The 19,127-nt window shown below is 41.7% G+C and overlaps 1 protein-coding gene across 3 annotated transcripts; it reads right to left on the bottom strand.

Moving 5' to 3' along the window:
* Nucleotides 1-526: 526 nt before the first annotated feature.
* postna (periostin, osteoblast specific factor a) lies at nt 527-16,501 on the bottom strand. Of its 3 annotated transcripts, XM_086176739.1 has the most exons (24): nt 16,285-16,500; nt 15,636-15,734; nt 10,759-10,823; nt 10,471-10,628; nt 10,218-10,382; nt 9,982-10,128; nt 9,667-9,808; nt 8,482-8,694; nt 8,257-8,388; nt 7,931-8,079; nt 7,417-7,553; nt 6,527-6,657; nt 6,238-6,368; nt 5,122-5,224; nt 4,957-5,024; nt 4,806-4,851; nt 4,693-4,728; nt 3,711-3,805; nt 3,542-3,638; nt 3,422-3,457; nt 2,185-2,229; nt 1,900-1,986; nt 1,780-1,815; nt 527-1,073 (listed from the first exon to the last, which is right to left on the bottom strand). In XM_086176739.1, the coding sequence occupies exons 1-24, from the start codon at nt 16,401-16,403 to the stop codon at nt 1,018-1,020; spliced, it is 2,493 nt and encodes an 830-aa protein (XP_086032865.1). In that variant the 5' UTR covers nt 16,404-16,500; the 3' UTR covers nt 527-1,017. The 3 variants fall into 3 exon arrangements, with proteins under 3 accessions (XP_086032865.1, XP_086032863.1, XP_086032864.1); XM_086176737.1 differs by having other exon boundaries at nt 3,542-3,805; nt 16,285-16,501; XM_086176738.1 differs by lacking the exon at nt 2,185-2,229 and having other exon boundaries at nt 3,542-3,805; nt 16,285-16,501.
* Nucleotides 16,502-19,127: the final 2,626 nt, after the last annotated feature.

Genomic DNA, 19,127 nt, shown 5'->3' with positions numbered 1-19,127 from the left:
ATCATTTTTTGACCACCGTCACATGTTGTGTTTTCTTCTGAGGGAAAGTATCACATATTCCTGGAAAATTTGAGCCGAATTATACAAAGCATAACCATTATTTTATTTTTCAAGCCTGCAATGGTTTTCTCATTTTTTTTTTGACTGTTAACCAGCAGATAACCATAAATCTGCTGCAAGAAATAAACACATGTTCAAGTTGTTGAACCCCCTCCCTAAAAAACTGGTCTGGTTTGTCTCTGGTCTTAAAGAATGATTTTAAATCAGAAAATTAGTATTCGTTATAAATGTTTTGGATTCTAGCAGATTAGGGCTTGGAGGAGTTTGTGGACAGATTCTATTTGTAAATCCATGTACACACACTCCAATCCAAAAGAAAACAATGTACTTAGTAGTAATAGAATCTGGCAGAAATGATAGGAGCGTCTTAATGCCGTACCAAAACTTCCTTTTAATTTTCAAAGAAATAAAAGTTACTTTTCAGGAAGGTATTGGCAGAAAATGGCAACAAGAAAGCAAGACATGAAACCTTAGAGAGATTTTTTTTTTATTATTACATTTGATAATTTACAGAGGTACTGTGCGGCATCTAATTGTAGCAAAATAATCTTTGGAATGAAAAAATGCTTCCGCTGCACAGAACACAAGCACCAAAAAAAGCCAACAACAGTCATTCTGACACCATTACGTCAACAAAGAAATACAACAAAGAAATCTGTCGCGGGTAGAATATATCTCACCTTTCACCCTCAATCCACTTGGCAAATGTCAGCATTTCTTTTCCGTAGCTACATTACAGGTTGCGTACGCTAATTTCATTGCATTCCTAAACATCATATCCATCAGATACAGTTAGGTCCGGATAGAAAAGTAAACAATCAGTCATAGTGAAATATCTAGATTCATTTGATCTCTCCCTCTTGGTCCACAGTTTTCAAATCCTCTGGCGCTCAACCAGGAGCACCGGATGCATTCATTCTCTGCGGTGAGCTCAGAGGTGGTTTCCTTGTGTGGGATTCACTTCCTTGGCTTGTGGTGACGCCTAACCAACCTCGTCCTTCTTCTCATCCCAGCTGTAAAAGAGTAGCGGGGGTAAATGCGGAGGATATGGCGCGTTCACGAAGAAATGATTAAACCAGTGACATGCAGTCAGGGGAGGCAGGAGAGGCCGTGCCTCACTTGCAAATCTTGGAAAGAAAAACATGCAAAATGAAAAAAAAAATTAAATTGTCATATTTATCTTTGAATTTGCACTAAAGGCAATTTTTAATTTAACTTCATCAGTTAATTTTTTTTTTTTAATTCAAAATTGCTGGATTTTCACATTAACTGTTCAAATACTGAGTAGAGACGTGTGGTGAGGCCACCGACAGTTGCGCCTCAACGCAGATCCTGCAATGATGGCTGACTGATAGCATGCTCTGTTCTCAGACTGTACCTCTCTGCATAAAAATGTTTAAACACTTTTGCTAGGTGAACTACATTTCCAACATGCAGTTCTTTTTTGTCAACAACTGTATGTGTGTTTCTCGTTTCTTGAGCTGAGCAATCATAAAACAGCTGCAAAGAGCCACTAAGTGAGGCACGTGGTTCTCCTGCCTCATGGTAGGGGATTCCAGGGATTCTTCTTGTGACTCTGACTTATTCAGTGAATGAGCTACTCTGTAGGGTTCATATGTTTGTGAATCTGATCGTGATGAATTCAGTGCCTCACCAGCCATGAACCTCAGTGCATGTCACTGGATTGAACTGTCGTCGAGCGAGCTCTTCTGTACTTACCTGGAACTTTTCTGGCTGCAGCGAATCTGCCGCCTTCTATAAAGCAGATAGGATCCATTTAACACACGTGTTAGTGTGCTGTGAGCCTGCAAAAAGACTTGACGGACCATGCAAATCTACCTTTAATGATTTTCGAAATCCTTTCCGATTCCTCGTCGATCAGATTTGGATTTCCATGAATGGTGGTGATCTTTGAGAAGTCCGGTCCTGGGAATTTGAAAATAAAGCTGTCAGAGACAAAATTCAATACAACATGTCCATAACATATAACAGCAACAGTTTTCTGTATAAATGAGATGGTTTGAAAAAAAAAAAAAAAAACAAGGAAATGAGGTTGACATTCAAAGTACACCAGTTTTGTGAAAGAAAAAAAAAACAAAACATTTTTGTGTGAGGAGGCCCTACCCTCAATGATATGAGGCTCGTTGGCTGTGGTGAGTCTGGCTCCACCTTCAGACCGGCAGCGGAGAAGGGTGTTGAAAGTCATTTAACGACTTAGCAACTGACATATGAACAAACTGACAGGTACATACACCCCGTAAACACCTCCTCCGCCACCGCCAGCACAAAGTCATACAACGCATGTGCAGTATTTATGAACACAACAATCACACAAGTTGCGCAGGTTGTGATGTACAGTTGTTGCGTGGGGAGGGGGGGGGGAGAGGGGGGGCTTAGCACGGAAAAAGAAAGGTATTTCTTTTTCTTTGACCACAAGCAGAGCCGCATTTCAGCAGCGGAGCAGCTGCGGAAGGGGAAAGCGGACAAAAGCTCACCTGCCCCTCCACCCAGACAAGCCAAGGTGGCCTGATTATAACTTGCACACTGCTGATGCATGGACAAAACAGCTACAGTACATTAGACAGAGTGATGATGAGGGCGTGGTGACTCTCTATCATGAGACGGTAGAATACTGATGGAAAGATAGAGGAGAAGAGGAGAAAGGCAGAAATCCAAATCATGGTGTACTGTTTACGCCAGGCAGCCTGCCGTATTACACTGTCCTCAGAATTAGTCTGCGCAGGCACTGAGACTACACAAACACTAACAGCCAGGATTGTTTTCACCGCCACTGGTAGTAAAGGTTTATTTGTGCCGATTCTTTTTTTTTAAACTTTATCTTTTGTATCTTTTATCGATCACGATCAACGATTTAACAACAAATGGATTGGCAGGCTATTAATCAATGGTGACACTATTGTGACATTTGGGAATAACTATAAGTAATAAAGGCTGTGAAAAATGCTAAAAATAATTTCAAAAATGACACATTGTTTATATTACATATTATTATTTATAAACATTTATATATAATATATATTATTAATTTTGTTTCTTCTGATTAGTGTTTATAGCTGCAAAATAATTGCAGTTTCATTCACAGGAAATTAAAAATGACCACAATGTATTGGATAAATACAGTGCACACCATGGACACTCTGCCTGATAATGGCGAGATAATGACGATGAAGATGATGGTGACCACCAAGGAATGTAACGTAAAGTAGGATTTGCATTAGTAATTAATGCAGAGTTGACAGTGGCCAACTGAGCTATGGAAAGAGGAGTTAGAGGATGCATGGATGTTCTGATGACAGCCAAGCCTACAGGGGGAGCTTGGAGAAACTGCCAGAAAACTGACCTTCAATCCTCTGTCCTTCCTTGTCGATCTGCCCACCTGAATCCAACACAAGGTTTCATGTTATCAAGTCTCCAAGATTCCATCACAAAGCGTCATTGGCGCATGTATAAATCAACGTACCCTCTATAACTCTTGTGACCTTGGTTACGGAAGGATCCGAGTCAATGACCCGGGTTACTTTGGTGATAGAAGGCTGTCCGTCGATCAGCCTGGTTACCTTGGTGATAATGGGCTGCCCGTCAACCACCACCTCAGTGACCGTCGGTTCTTTTTTGATGACTCTCGTTACCTTGGTAAAAGTGGGATCCTCCTCAAAGACTCTGGTAACCATGGTAACAGATGGCTCCTCTTCCGTGACTTTGACCACCTTTGTTAGTCCGGGGCCTTTGGAGAGGGAGATTAATGCGATCATGCATTTTGATAAGCAGAAAAGTCTACAGCAATGAGCCCGGTGTCAGCGGAATGGGAGTGGACTCAAATAGGTTTTGAAGACCTCTGCTCCCTCATCCTGTACGCATTTTCCAAGGAATGAAAATTCTGTTTCAACTAGCAGCACCGCACAGCTTTCAAGTCGATGTCCTGTGAGAGGTCGTGATAAATGTTGCTTTCATGAGAAAGATGGCCTATGAACCCACCGTACAAAGGAATACTTTGTTGTAATTGCTGTTAAAACAGATTAAAATCAGCCTTTTTAATTCCTTTTTGACTCATGGAAAGCTAAAAAAACACAAGTCCATTGCCGGTAAAATTGAACAATAGAAAAGAGTGCCAAGTATAATATTTGTATTTTTATAAAACATAGCATGAAATCCATTGAATGGGATTCATGCTGTGGGTTAAAATGTGCGTTGAAATACCCGAGATGGTGACCTTTAACTGCTTTACTCTGCGCAATCTGGCTTCTTTAAGCAATTGAGCTTTGCTTTTCCTACATTTTCCAATATATCAAGGCACGGTCCCCATCTGTGTGGAAGTACGATGGATCGAGTCCAACAGACGAAACTGCTTCCAGGATCCTTTGCTTTGCTGACAGCCAAATTACTTCTTCCTTAAAGGACATGATTAAACACTCCAAAAGGGCCAAGTGGACTTCAGCTAAAGAGTGGATAATCAGGACCATGGAAGACGCCTTTGTGAGCAATGATATGCATGTAATATGCACGTGGCTGAATGGGGGAGTTGACCGTGTCTCGTTCGGTGAATTCGGTTTGTTGCATATTATTATTTTTTTCAACTGAAATCAAGCACTAAAAATGCTGACACAATCTTACCTGTTCCACTGTACTTGGTAGTCGTAATGGTTGTTTCTGTGAAGCAACACAATTAAGATTAGATTTCTACCAATACAATAATAGTTGCACCTTATAAGTCATTGGCAACTTACTGATGAAAGTGAGTGGGATCTCAGTGTAACGGTATCCAGAGACGTACTGAACACAGAAAAAAAGAAAGAGAAAATTGGCCAATGTAAAATTCAAGCCAGCAAATATAATTTCAATTTTCGCTCTGAGTGCATGTGTTTTCATTGGACGTACCTTTATCTGAATGTATCTGATCAACTTTTTCAGGAGCACCAGGAGGTCCTGCCGGCCCACGGGGACATCTGCAAGTAAAGTACCAATTATCAAGTCATCAAAACAATTGGGAACACATTTAAGCTTATTCCTTGAATATATGGCGCTGTACAAAGTTCAGCTCACCTCCGGGATAGAGGAGATTCTTCACGACATGGATCACTCCATTTGTTGCCATCAGGTCGCTGCTCGGTACGCTCACCGAGTTGACCAGGATGGAGTTGTTTACCTGAGAAGATAAGGCTATTTCAATGGCCACCTTCTGGAAGTGCGTAAAGCTGAGAACTTTTTTGGGGAAAAAGCCAAAAACTTCTTTTCAACAGACACTGAACCCTGGAAATAGGAGGCAGTTTGCCACGCTCTTTGAAACAAGATCCGGTAAAACCACTGATGGTTCATTTGCTGTGATTGAAATCTCTCAGTGTCTCAAAGACAATGGTTTCACTGAGCGATGGTTCTAACCTTCTCGAGAGTTCTCTGTCATCCTCTCACCTAAAACATTTACCAACAGCAAACAAACTTCTTCATGAATCACAGCCCTCTTATTCTTTTGAAAAAATCTTGAACGACCTGCCCTCCTGTCAGAGTTTTATGTTCTAAACAAGCACTCCTGTATCCGCTCAGGAAGTCCAGCGGGCCTGATATCTGAACTTGATGGGAAGGGGGGGTGGAAACATTTTCGTGTTTATAGATGGAATGACGACAAGGAGAACGATAAGGATAACAAGCATGACTAAGGTAAGGAAAAACCAGTGGGTTGGGTTGCTGACAAATATGCAGACTTGAAGGTGGTGGTGGTGGTGGGCGTCGACAGAAAAGACAGGAAGCCTGCTTTCATTACATCTGGCCTTCCTCCAGTAATTTCTAGCTTTGAGGGAACAGATTAACAGGGGCTCTTCCCTGTATTTGTTTAAAATATGTGAACGCTGGCAAAAGTCTCTGGACAGAGCGTTTGTTCATGTGCGGTCATCAAAATATCTTTTGCATGATACTGAATTGGCAATCATTTCATCTACACCTTCCTCAGAGGACACGTTTTAGTACTTTTCCCAAAAAGAGATATGAAACGCCTCTTTTTTTTTTTCCCCCTAAAATTGCACGTGATTCCGACAGCGTTGAAAATGAGTCATCGCTACCATAACGTGTTGCGTTTCTTTGATTTCCAAAACGTGACACCGATGTCTTTATCATTCGAAACACACACACAGAAAGGAAAATGCATATGTGAGTGGCTTTACATACAAGTTTGACTTGCAGATTGCTGCCCTGGAGCGTCTTCAGCAAATTAGTCACCCCTGCTTCCATTCCACCGTTGATAAAGATGCCGTTACTGAAGTGGTACAAAAGGATGGTCCTCAAGACGTTCACATCACCTGCCCGGAACAGGAAGACTTGGTTTACAGCGTGTACGCCGCTGGCTACCTCTCTCACCTCACCCCTCAACCACGCATCACATCAGTTAAGATAATCTGTGCAATTTCCTTAAGAAATTACAGGGTGTGTTTTTGTTAAATTTGTAGTGAGCACAGACTTCTGAGCAGAGCCATGTCCTCTTGACTGAGGTCTCTGAAGGCATCGTCTGTCGGTGCGAAGATCGTGACGGAGCCCTCCTGCCTCAACAGCTCAGTCAGACCCGCCGTCTCCATTAGTGATAAGAAAATCCTGGAGAAGAGGAAAAGGCAGAAAATAGATCAATAGAATCAACACTAATGACATGAATAAGGTTGCGCTAAGTCCAAATTGAAGTAAAATGAGAAGGATTCAATGGTATTTTCTTTGGATATGAAATGAGAATTTGAAAAGAAAACATCACATGACATTCTTTGCTCCACTCTGATGCTTTGCAGAGTTTTTATTTCAACCGTGTCTGTGTTTCATCAGCGGTCTTAAATTTCTTTTTCTAAGTCAACACTTTTGCAATCTGCTCCACCAAAAAAGGTAAAAAAAACAATCAGCATTGGCTCACGTGAAACACTAACCTTTTATTTTTTTTTTTTTGACTCCAAGTACAGATTTTCTTACATTTGGGCCAAAGCTACTCGGAGATTAAAAAAAAATTACAGCACTGACTGTCAAGTTGGGATTTGCCAAATCAGTAATTTTCTTCATCATAAGATGGGTCTTTTTTTTTTTTTTTTTTTTTTTAATAAAAACAATCTTCAAAAAGTGAATCGGGGTAGAATCCCAAACTATGAATACACAGCGGAGGCTCTGTCAAAGCACAGACCAAAAAACAACCTACAAATACAATAAATAGAGAAAAAAAAATCTCAAATTACTCAATTGAAACGACATTGAGCGACAGCCAACGCTTGCATTGTTGCTAATGTCTTTAGGCTCATAATATTACGATCTGCTTGGACGTGCCGGGCCGAGAAAGGCATATGGCGAACAAACAGAGGAGAAAATAATCATTCTCACTTGAAGCGTCCGTCAGCAATGAGCTGCTCGTAGATGGAGCTCTCGGCCGGCTTGATGATGGACTTCATCAGATGCAGCGCCCCGTTGCTTCCTACCTTACTGCCGCGCACCATACATGCATTTTCAATGCATAGAGCCTGACAACAGAAAACAATCGCAGACTGGTGTTACTGGTCCAAGTCATCTGGTAACAGTTTGGCCGATGGGTGGAGGACTTGTCACACTCCTCTGTGTGATTGCAACTCTCGAACGGCGCAATATTTGGGAAATTAGTCGCAGCTGATACTGAAACCAAGAACTGGACCAATTAGCTATTTTATTGCTTTTGTTTACAGTTAAATGTCAGCTAAATCACTGTTAACAAGTGTTGATGTGCTTCTTAAGTGCTTTCAGACTTCCAGTGTACATCCTGTTACCATTGCCCTTCCATACATCTTATTTATTTCTTCTTCTCTCCTTTTTTTTTGCTCTGACTATGACACAAAATTACACAAAGTAACCCACACACACTCACAGTGCGGTAAATGAAGACTCGGAGCAGTTTGCCAGCTAATGTTTCCAGCAGCTGTCCATTGTAGAGTTCATTCAGCGTAACTTTGAAATTCACAATGTGGTTTTCCACGAGGAGTCGCAGCAGCGATTGGTCCATTGACATCACCTCGGCTGACAGGAGAGACAAATGTTACAGTTTTAATGTGACATTTGCAACACCGTATGACAGTTGTGGAATATTATATTTGAGTTTCTCGTGTCTGTGCCCTTTGGGATAAAACAAGTTCTCATTTGGATTACAAATATGGTTTCGGCGTCACTGTGCCGCCCTAGTTTGGAGAAACTCACTGGTGAAGGCAGGGTTGACGGGGACGAGGAGCGTGTACTCCTTCTTTGCACCGAGAGCGGCGGCCAAATCCAGTTCAGCCACCAGGTCGGTGAAAGTACTCTGATCTCCCACCAATTCTGTCACTTCCTTGGCTGATCGGGATCACAAAAACACGGCAGGGCGGTGAGAAACAAACGAAAAAGCATCGAAATGTGACACAGCAAATGTGACCCAAGGTGGGTTACCTGAGTCAGGCACAAGCACTTGGTCGATGAGGTGGATGACGCCGTTGGTGGTGACGATGTCCTTTTTGAAGACCATTTTGATGCCGTTGACCGTCAGGCTGTCGCCGTCGCAGCCTACCTCTATGACGCTTCCTTCCTCCGTCTCGTACACCGAGCCCGCCATGATCGCCTCAGAACACTGGACGCTGTTCAGCAGGTGATATTTCACCAACGCTGAGGGTTTTCAGAGACAGCGGGGTCGCAGTGCGGGGCGGGAGAAGAAAGGGACGACAAAACCGCGCCGTATCGGATTACTACACGTTGTATTTGCAAAACGGTCGGTCGAATCCAAGGTTGACGTTGCGATTTTTACTCGCTCATGTTCTGTCAGCTCTCTCATGTCCTCCCAGGGAACATGTAAGCGCTTCCCTAAACATTCATATATTATATTACACCTCCGACCGCGTCGGGCTGTCAAACTGAACAAGCAAAACTAAGCCTGCAAAATCAAAACCATACAGATTTGGTTCTAATGGGAAAAACACTTTCAAACCCACAAAAATGCAAACGCATCCTCTGCTTGTTTGCCAAGCGTCTAAGAATGTATCCGAGGATATATTGTTTTCCCAGAGGAAGCTACTCACTGATATTATTGGCTGGAGAGTGACTCAGTATGGGCTGCAGATAAGCTGCAACTGTGGAAACATAAGTCTCCCTTATTCGCCGTGTGATTCTCGGGGACTTGTGTGTGTGTTTGTGAATGAGTCTGGCTTTGTCTCAACTCTCCATGCTGAATTTGCTAAATGGATTTTGTTTCAGTTGTCCATTCTTGAGATAGCTCTTATCCTTCAGCCTCGCAGGAAGCCACTGTCAGACTCACAGGGCCAGAACGCGTGTTAAGCTGTGCGTGGTTCAACTTAATCTAGAATTTTAATTTTAAGAATGGCACAATATAGTTACGTAACAGACTGCAAATTACTATCCGAAACCAAATTTCCTGAGATTCTCAGACAGAACAACTTCTATAGCATCTGTGCCCTGATGCAATTTGATTTGATAATATTTCCAGCCAACATTCAGTTCATTCAAAACAGATTCCACTTGTTATTTTTTCCAATATTATCCTCCCCTACAAACCATATTCTTTGACAAAACTAGTGATGGTATTCTTGTACTCATAGTCGGTTGGAGCGTATCACAATTTACCTGCGATGATGGTTTTGTCTTCCATTATGCGCTGGAGGTAGCCTGGCGCCAATCTGTCGAAGGCGTTGTTCGTGGGAGCGAAGAGAGTGTAATGGCCTGGCTGGTCCAGTTTGTCCGCCATGCCAGCGGCCACTGCCGCATCCTGGTCAGCAACATATAAAGCATTACCGTGTGCTTTTACTTGAAGTTACGCATGCTTTAAGACTAGTTTAAACAGATAATTTTCCAGTTGTAGCACAGTTACCAGTAAATAATGTTGGGTTAGGAAGTCATCTTTAAAGATAAGCTAATTGAATTGTGTTGTTCAAAGATTACGTTGAATGAGGAGAGCTCATCTGTGTTATCCAGGACGTCCCTGATGGTGTTGCCCACGGCGCTGATGACTCGGTCGATGACGTGCACCACGCCGTTTGTAGCCACCTGGTTACCGTGGATGATCCTTGCACAGTTCACCGTCACAACCTTCGAGGGGAAATTGGAAAATGAGAGATGTTTGACCAAAAAAAAAAAAAAAAAACAGGTTTTTTTTTTTACAATGCGCTTATACCGACCCCGTTCGAGTAGTGGTTTATGTACAGCCCCAGGTCGTTGTACATGGAAGTGACCGTCATGCCATTCCTCATGTCTTTGGTCAGAAGGCGGGAGTTCACCATGTGGTAGTGAAGAGCGTTGTAAAGCTCAATGTTCACATTGCTCTCCAGGGCTGAACGTGCAGACTGTGAGGAATTTTGGAATATGTTTAAAAATTTAAATACAGAAAATAATAACTGCATCCATTTCTGATTAGACCTCGGCTCTACTCACTGGATCCAGCATATCCCAGGCATCGTTGCTCGGCGCAAACATGGTGAAAGTGCCTTGACCCTTTATCTCCTCTCTCAGCCTGGACATGTCAGCATATTGCTTTGTGGTTGTAGCCTTCACAAGCCCCAGAGTGCCGTATACGTGGTCTATGGGAGCCACTGGTGCAGGGAAAATGTCATTATTTAGAAACAGAGCTCATAGCTTTAGTGAAATTAATACATTTTTGATTCAGTGAGTACATGAGATGTGAAATTTGGGCCGGATGAGGACTGTGATGGGGGTACGTACCTGCAGGACATCCTCTCATGCCCTCCAATGACATGTATCCAGGGCAACACTCATATATAACATCTCTGCCAAAAAAAGGACAAGAAATGCTTGTTCGTGATATGAGCTTTTTGGAATCCACATTTTATATCAGTGAATCATATCTAGATGTGAAGAAAATGCATGATTTAGAGCTTGTGTGTGGACATTTTAAAGGTAACTCATAAATGGAAATGAATTATTGAGGTTTTAGAGTCCACAAATCACACTACGAGTTTAACAGGAATGAAACTTTTCAACCCCTCCACAGTAAAACAACTTGAAAAATATAAAGTGTCTCCTTAATGGTTGGACTCAAAGTATTTAAAACCCCTGATAAGTGGAGTTGACTGAAGAAGAAGTAAATGATATAAAGTTTTTAAACAGGAACAGCCAATGCAGGCCTTGGTCTTGGCCTGGGAGACGATTGCAAGTCTGCTGATATCTTAAACCCGCGTCGATGCCATGTTGTTACGCCACAAAACACAACAACTTGATGGAGTACTACAGCAGACACTGGCCATAAAAGTCTGTAAATTATGTCTTTTTTTTAGTCATATACACAAAGCTGTTGTTTTCAGAAACTTTAACTGGAGCAGAGAGGAAGCATTTCCAACATTTTATTTGTTGTTTAGCCGATGGTTAATGTTCTCTTCAGATGTTTGGGAGTTATCTGCAAAAGTGTTTTTTTTTCTTAAAATACTGGTAACGTTTCACGGAGTGCAGACCATCCTGCAGCTCCACCTTCTAACAGAAGCGTATATATAATAATGGCACGGGTTTTTAATCGTGGGTGAGCTTGTCCTTTATGTGTCTTTATATGTCTACGAAACAAATAAAAGAACCATAGCGCAGTGGGTAGCAATGGAATTGGGGAGAAAAAAAAACAGCCAAGCACATAAAATTTTTTTTAAAAAGCAGCAATGAGAGAAAAAAACAATAAGATGAGAGGAGTCCATTGAAATGCTTCCTCAAGAAAACTTTCCTCAAGAGCACTGTCCCCTACCAAGCCAAACACAGCAAAATCCGGGAGAAGCCTCCAAACTGTGATGGCCAATGTAATGAGATCTCTTTAGAAGTAACTGGCCTCCAACAGCAAATAGAAAAAAAAAACCAAATAATGAAATAATTGAATAAAATAAACAAAAATAAATCATGTGAGAACGGAAGGACCGGAATAATCTGAAAATATTATTTCAGAAAACGTATATCAAAAAGCTAGAAGACGCGATAAGATCGGCGAGAATTCCTGAAGCTTGATTCACTCATTTTAGTATCATTGTCAAAGAAAATGTTTGAAAGAGACATTCATGGGCCGGTCACAGTAGCAGAGTCAGAAAAGGGGGTCTTTTAAAGGCTACGCTAACCTGCCTCATTTCCAAGGCAAACAGCTTGACAGTACACACTTCTATTCAGTGATGCTGCAGGTGGGCCGAGTTCTATCCTGACAATTCTCTTTCTGTGTCCTTTTTTTAACGGGAGCGGGAACGGGGTTGAGAGAGAAGCTTTTGACAAACTGAAACATCCTGTCAGGAAGCTGAGAAGACATGTTAATACAAAACACACTGACAGAGTTAGCGCTCATAATCCTCAAACTCCTCAACCTTTGGGTGGTTTACAGGGAATCCGAACTTCAGCGCTGTGTGAGAAATGGAGTCTGAAAGAGCAGATACTGTGAAAATCCAGATTTAACTGGGGGGATAAATTGTGTTTTCCGTGTGGATTATGAATTGAGATTGAACAAAGAAGACGTTATATTCAGAATTTATCCCGGATTAACAGATATCATGCAAAATGCAAAATAAAAAAAGGGAGGAAAAAAAAAAAATCTTGTGGTGAATCAAAGTGTCCGATTATGACTCAGTAATGATCCACAAGAGAAACCGCGGCGGAGTTCCTGAATGCTGGAACGAGTCAAATTGGGATTCAACCAAAAACAAATCATGATTTCCAGTTGGAGCCTGCAGCTGGAGCTCGACGGCGTTGCTAAAGAGACTTGTTCGGCTCTGCATCCTGCTTTCTGTTTTTACATGGAAATAAAGTCTTTCTATAAATTGCGCTTTCGCCGAAGGACTTACAACCAAAACAAACAACAACCGTTTGCTTTTGAAATGTTTACTGTATTGACATGCCAGCAGGAGCACACTGAGAGCCTTCTAAATCATAACCCATACTCATTCATGTCTTGGCTTGTCAATCCCTTCAGCATCACTGTTTATATTTGCATAGAAGACGCTACTGAATCAGTTTTTTCTATTGGAAGTCTCTGAAAGCGTGTCAAATTATTAACTTGATTCTCTCCTCTGGATAGATGCTTCAGAATGACCTATAAAACAAAAGAAACTAACAGAGAAGTTGTGTTGCTTAAAGGGGAGAAAACATCACGCTTGACTCATTTGTTAAAATATTATAAATACATGAGCAGTGCAGCGCAGCGCAGCACAGCTGGCTGCGACAGAGCAGTATGAAGTCATTTCTCTGCGGGATAATAGATGTACTGGAGACCAGAGACAAATACTCGCAAACAGGCTTCTGGCAGTGGCACTGCATTTGGCTTCCAGATGACCAGATGTATCAACACAGGGCACACACACACACACACACACACACACACACACACATTCAGTCGCACACTCAACTCTTGCACATTTGTGTTTTCATCATTTTAAGGGACATTTATTAATTTCTTGGACCTTTACTCTCATGACAACTTGTACGGGCCAAACCCACGAGCACGATCAAAGTGCTCAAACCACCTCTTGTCTTGAAGAATGTGGTTCTTGTCCCTGAAGTTCCTCATCACATTGTCCCACGCTATTAGTCACACAAGAAACACAGACACGGCAGACAACAAGACACACATGTTTGCGTGGACATTCAGAGTAGGTGGGGCTCTCTGGCATCGGATAAAAAACATTAGTGTTTTTCCTGTGACCTAATATTCAATTACAAGCCTCTCCTAAGTCCACGTGAAGGTTTGGTTTTCCGTCCAGTGTTGGTGGCCTTCCTTATTTGTAACACAAAGCATTTTTAATATATAACCACAGATAAAGGCATACATCCTGCAAGGTTTAAGCATCCCTCGCCTGCTTCCTGCATATTGAGTGCTTTGAGGAAGAAAGCACCGTGGCATCAATAAGCGCACAAATTAATCATAAACATCTTGAAATATTTATAATAATTATTTCAAGCTGATTGAAGGGTCATCATTAATCTTATTTAAACTCAAGTGTGTTCCTTTACCAACTATGTGGCTAGACTGAGATGTCCCTCCAGCAGACACACACCCTGTTGACTAATCAGCCATCAACAGCAAATCCAACTCCGGTAAAAAAAAAAAAAATGCAGCTGTCAGAAATACCCTAAACTGCTGCTGAAACATTTTCCTGCTGAAGCCAACAAAGTGACACAGCAGCAAGATTTCCTTTTTTTAATACTTAGCTTGTTGGGGTTTTTTTTTTAGTTTCTTTGAGTTAAATTTTTCATTTCATATAATCAATAGATTGGCAGTGCATTAAGTGTAAACACACAGATGTGAATAATCTCAAGTGATCACTTTTAATACATATTCTATATTTTGTTCTTAATTTAAGATTAATTCTGACAATTCTATTCTGAACCACTGCACTACTGTCCACCCACCTCCTGTACATGAAGTATAGATCTGTATTTCATGTGTTTCAACTCCTTACTGTTAATGTATCTGCTTTTTGCACCATTTTGCGCCAAAATGTGTTTGCACAGTTTTATTACCCCCCCCCCTTTTTATGGAGATGAGTGCAATGAAAAAAAACATAATTCACTTATCCATCGCCATGCAAGCTCAAACATCTCCAGCCGAGCCTTACACTCCATCTACGCGTCAGTGCGCATGTGCCGTTTGTTTTGAATTCTGACAATTTTCATGTATCATTCATTTTTTTCTGTACTCAAATTTTAGCTGCATTTACTGTCGAATGAAACTGTTTCATTCTGATACAGACATTAAGCCAATCTGATACAAATATAAATGGATATAAATCTGAATAGGGATATCACTTAAAAGATCGTTGCATGGCCATTCATGCACCCACACACACACACATGTATTCTCATAGGCACACTTGCAACTGAAAATGATGAGCCTGGAGATACAAATGGTAATATTCTATCATTCATGCTGCACAAAAAACCCTAAAAGCATGAAAAGTCAAAAAATGCCAGAGGAGCGCCTGGCCATCAGTCACTGTTGGGCTGATGTTTACAACATCAACAAGACAAGAAAGGAGCAAACTGTGTGAGGAAGGCCGTGTGGACAAAGACAGATCTCTATCATATCCTAAACATAGTTTGTAGTTTGTTTATAAAGAGAGAACATGTACGCTGGTTACCACTAACACAGAAGAAGATGTTGTAGTTCCTCTAGGTTGCCAAAAAATAAAGAAAATGCACTCTTGGTAGGTTGAACTATCACCATTAAACCATTATAAGAATTTGAAATATCCTGGCTCTGGTCTTTGCACTTCCTGGAAAAAGTTTGCGGGGAAAAACAGTGAAAGGGCAGTGCGGCGATGCAATGCAGAACGGAATATCCCGAGGGTCCAGACAGCTGAGTCTCTGGTCCTGCTGAGCACTGCGGCGTGAACAATAACTAATGGATGAGGGTAGTGATTGATCAGTCAGAGCAGGAAACTTTGTAAGGTGGGATTTATTCCTCATGCGGGCTTTTGAATGGCTGTTACTGAGGAAGAGGCACAACTTCTGCAGAAAATCATCGGCCGTTTGACATAAACTGTTGTGCAGAAGTAGGAGACAGATGTGCAGTGGGCTCAATGCAAAACCAAATAATCCAAATCATTTCCTCCATAGAGCAGACTTACGCTTTCTTTCCACAGATGGTACCTTTGTACCAGGTCCTGCACGTGCTGAAGTACTTCTTTTTGGTCCCCTTGACCTCATGCAGCGCGCACATATTGGGTCTGAGTGACAAACAAAGTAAGATGCAGGTTTAGATGGAATGAGCAGGAAGTGCAGGTTATGGACGTGTAGGGAAGCAAAGGTTGGGGGGGTCATAGGGGGCTTGTGGAAGTTACAAACTGAAGGAATGAAACAAGAACGGGAGATACAGTACGCTTACATGTAAAAACCTTAGTCTTCAGATAATTTTGTGAAAACGATTTACTGAGAAATTTAAAGCATTTTCCTCAAAAAACGTCACTTTCAAAATCGGGTACTTAATTTACTACACGAGGGTAAAACATCCTAAGGAGACAATGTTGAATTCTTTATTGGTCTATCAAAAATCACATTGTAGCACTCTTCACAATTTGAAACTTGATGCAGATCATATGATCCCACCTTATGCAACAGAGGTTCTTACAGACTGTGGATGTGCCAATTAATAATCCATAGAAAAAAAAAAAAATCAGTGAATACTTCTGTACACTATTCTATAATGTGGGCATTTGTCATCCAGTCACACTTCCTCCCATCTCGAAGATCCTCCCTCCGTCTCCCCGGCGTGCTTACCCTTGCTGCTTGGCCCTTATGCGGCTGTGGGTGACAATCTTGTCATAAGCCGAGGAATCCACAGTCTGTAGAGAGCAGAGCGCCACCAGCACCGAGGTCACCGCGAGCAGCTGATGCATCCTGATGAGGTATCAGTCCACTCCACTGCAAAGGCACAAACACACTTTCACACACGGTGCAGGGTGAGGGAGCTTTTATATGTCTCGCTAACACACACCCATACCCACCCACTTACTCAATGTCTTCTCCATATCGTTACGTTCAGCTTTCACCCTCACACACACACACACACCCTTCTCTTCAGTGGAAATCCACCCTTTCTGCTTCATAACAATCTTATTGTCTCCCCCCCCCTCCCTCACGTTGTTGCACAGGAATTTCTTTACCACCATCCCATCCCAGAGCACCAAGGACACCCTGTAACTCAAAATTCATATTCCCCAGCAGCCCATAAATGCAGCTTATCTACAAGTTGTAGACAGTCCCTCAAAGGTCTATTGCACCGTTATATGGTGTTGATATCAGAAAAAGAGGCTATTTGAGTTTGACTCGGAAGTGGATGACAAAAAGTGACTCGATTAGAACAAATTTATTTCAGAGCTTAAGCGTAAAACAGGCAGGAAATACATCTAAAAATTCATAAGTGGGAAGTGATTTGACCGAGGCCGTCTGGCTAGAACATGTTTGGATGAATTTTGAAGATCCAAACGTTTCAAGCTGCACGATAATGTGCTTATATTTTACCCGGCAATTGCAAGATTGCCTCTTTATCACCTGTCCTTGGGAGAGTTTTTTGACAGATATCCATCCAATCTACCTGCCTTGCCTCTCCTAAAACTCCCACACGAGTTCCCTCTTCCCATCCTCCCTCCTGTCATGTTCAAAAGCTTAACTCCCCTTTGCTCCTAAACTTTTCCGACAGCTGTCCCCTCCTCCGAGCGAGTCAGATCTGATTGGACTGTCAAAAGAGAGAAAAAGATTGAAAAAGACTAAACAGGCTCCCTGGATGTTGACTTATTTTATAGTGGTGACTTTTTGTAGTAAGACTTTAAAACTCCAGGGCTGCTCTGCAAACAGGAGAACTCAGTTGTTTTGTTTTGTTAAATCAAGATAAATGTCTATGAGTGTCTCAAATTGACAAAGAAAAACCTCATCATTCCTGATCGCAAGCAAAAGAAAATCGTCATTGTTATTTATACCATTATAAATGACGTCACCGCCGATATATTCACTCTTTATGAACTCAAATGACCTTTCCAGCAGAATAAGGAGGCAGACCTGTCTCCAGTAGGACTTCCTCCCTCAGGACCCAACTTCCTGTCTGCGATATTGTCTCAACATGTGATAATCACCCTACATTCACTGGCAACAATTTACAGCCGTTCGTTGCTCTGGTCGTTTCCAGACACGTTTGAGCCAAGCACAAAACTGGGCACACACACGCACACACACATGCATACTAAAGTAAATACAGCTTATTGCACTCAAAGGGGGTCCCACTCTTCCTCTAGAGAGCTGGGTGCGATCTTGTTTCTGCCAACTGGATCGTGCTGCGGATTTGCTTCAGGTAGAGCTTATTCTGGATCTGAGATGAGTCAAGTTTTAAAAGAGAGGACTCCATCCTAAAATTACACCTCCCCCTGCTGGTAAAAACCTGTGGGTACTCAATTTTCCAAATTGAGCCTTTATGGTGATGCTGTAAATTCCAGGGATTTAAAATCTAAAACGCATAAATCAAATGCCGCATCACATCATGTTCATGGTCTTGCAGTCTTGCAGTTGTGAAAAATTATATTTCTTGTCATTATTAGTACCCAGCTGAAATTTAACACGGGAGACCGCAATCTGGCCAAATGTACGAATAAAAGAGTGAATGGTTGTTTGTCTCTATATGTCCAATGACAGCTGGGATTGGCGCCGCTCTCCCCCGCGACCAGACTGCAGGATAGATAATGAAGGAATGAACGTCAACATTAAAATAAATATGCATTGACATAGGTATGCAATCCTCATATGTGTTTTTCTGTATGAGCCTACTTCAGTGATAATCAATCACAAACACAGTAGCATTTCAGCAGTCTCTTAATCAAATTGGTTAAAAGTGAATTTCACCACTTTTTTCTCCAAGTTGTTCATTTTTTGCTGATTAGTCCCAGCATGCTAATAGAATACAAGAACAAATACCCAGCTGGTGGTTGGAGAAAAAAAAAAAAAACAATTTTTTGTGACTGTTTTTAACTCGAGATGAATGTTTGCCTATTTTCTCATCATTTAATGTTCTTGAAAGATAATGAATTAATGAACATCAGCCACTGAATGAGTTCCCTAACTTGAATGAACATCATGTTCCTCACACATGCACGCATTTATTTCTGAAGAAAAACAAAAAACATAAGAATCCAGCAAGATGAAGTTCACTCTACCAGTAAAACATGAGAAATAGGGTTTCACCTCTGAAAGCTGGCAAACCCATCTCTGATCTGAGACCGCTGCAGAATTAGCACATTAGACCGCACTCAACAAACTCCCAAGGTTTTGACTTTCTCGCTTGTTAAGATGTTTTGCTTCCATGACTGTACACCTCTTGCGGGTCCTCACAGTGATCAACACCTGCAGTACGTGACAGCTGCTCACACCGCCCTGCAGCTGTTGCGCAGATCAATGGCCTTGTTATATGAGAATTGCGTAATGCAGACAGTAAGCTGCAGCGCCATTGGTGGGAGTGCAACGCTCATACACTCTAGCTGTTGCTACATGAGAAGACAAACAGGAAAAAAATACCAAAAAAGTCTGTATAAAAATTATTATATATCTTGCTTTGTTTAGTTATACTAGGTGTGGTC

The sequence above is a fragment of the Fistularia commersonii genome, chromosome 29, assembly GCF_037954325.1.
Source record: "Fistularia commersonii isolate RoL2024-O1a breed Wild chromosome 29, RoL_Fcom_v1.0, whole genome shotgun sequence".
NCBI lineage: Eukaryota > Metazoa > Chordata > Actinopteri > Syngnathiformes > Fistulariidae > Fistularia > Fistularia commersonii.
This window is presented reverse-complemented; position numbering and strand designations above follow the sequence as displayed.

Excerpts from the sequence above, each read along its gene's own strand:
- postna (XM_086176737.1), bottom strand. The coding sequence starts at position 16,403 with ATGCATCAGCTGCTCGCGGTGACCTCGGTGCTGGTGGCGCTCTGCTCT. Across the intron at positions 7,554-7,930 it reads GAGTCTTCATTTACCGCACT|GCTCTATGCATTGAAAATGC; the intron begins GTGAGTGTGTGT and ends TTCTGTTGTCAG. Across the intron at positions 1,816-1,899 it reads GATTTCGAAAATCATTAAAG|AAGGCGGCAGATTCGCTGCA; the intron begins GTAGATTTGCAT and ends TCTGCTTTATAG.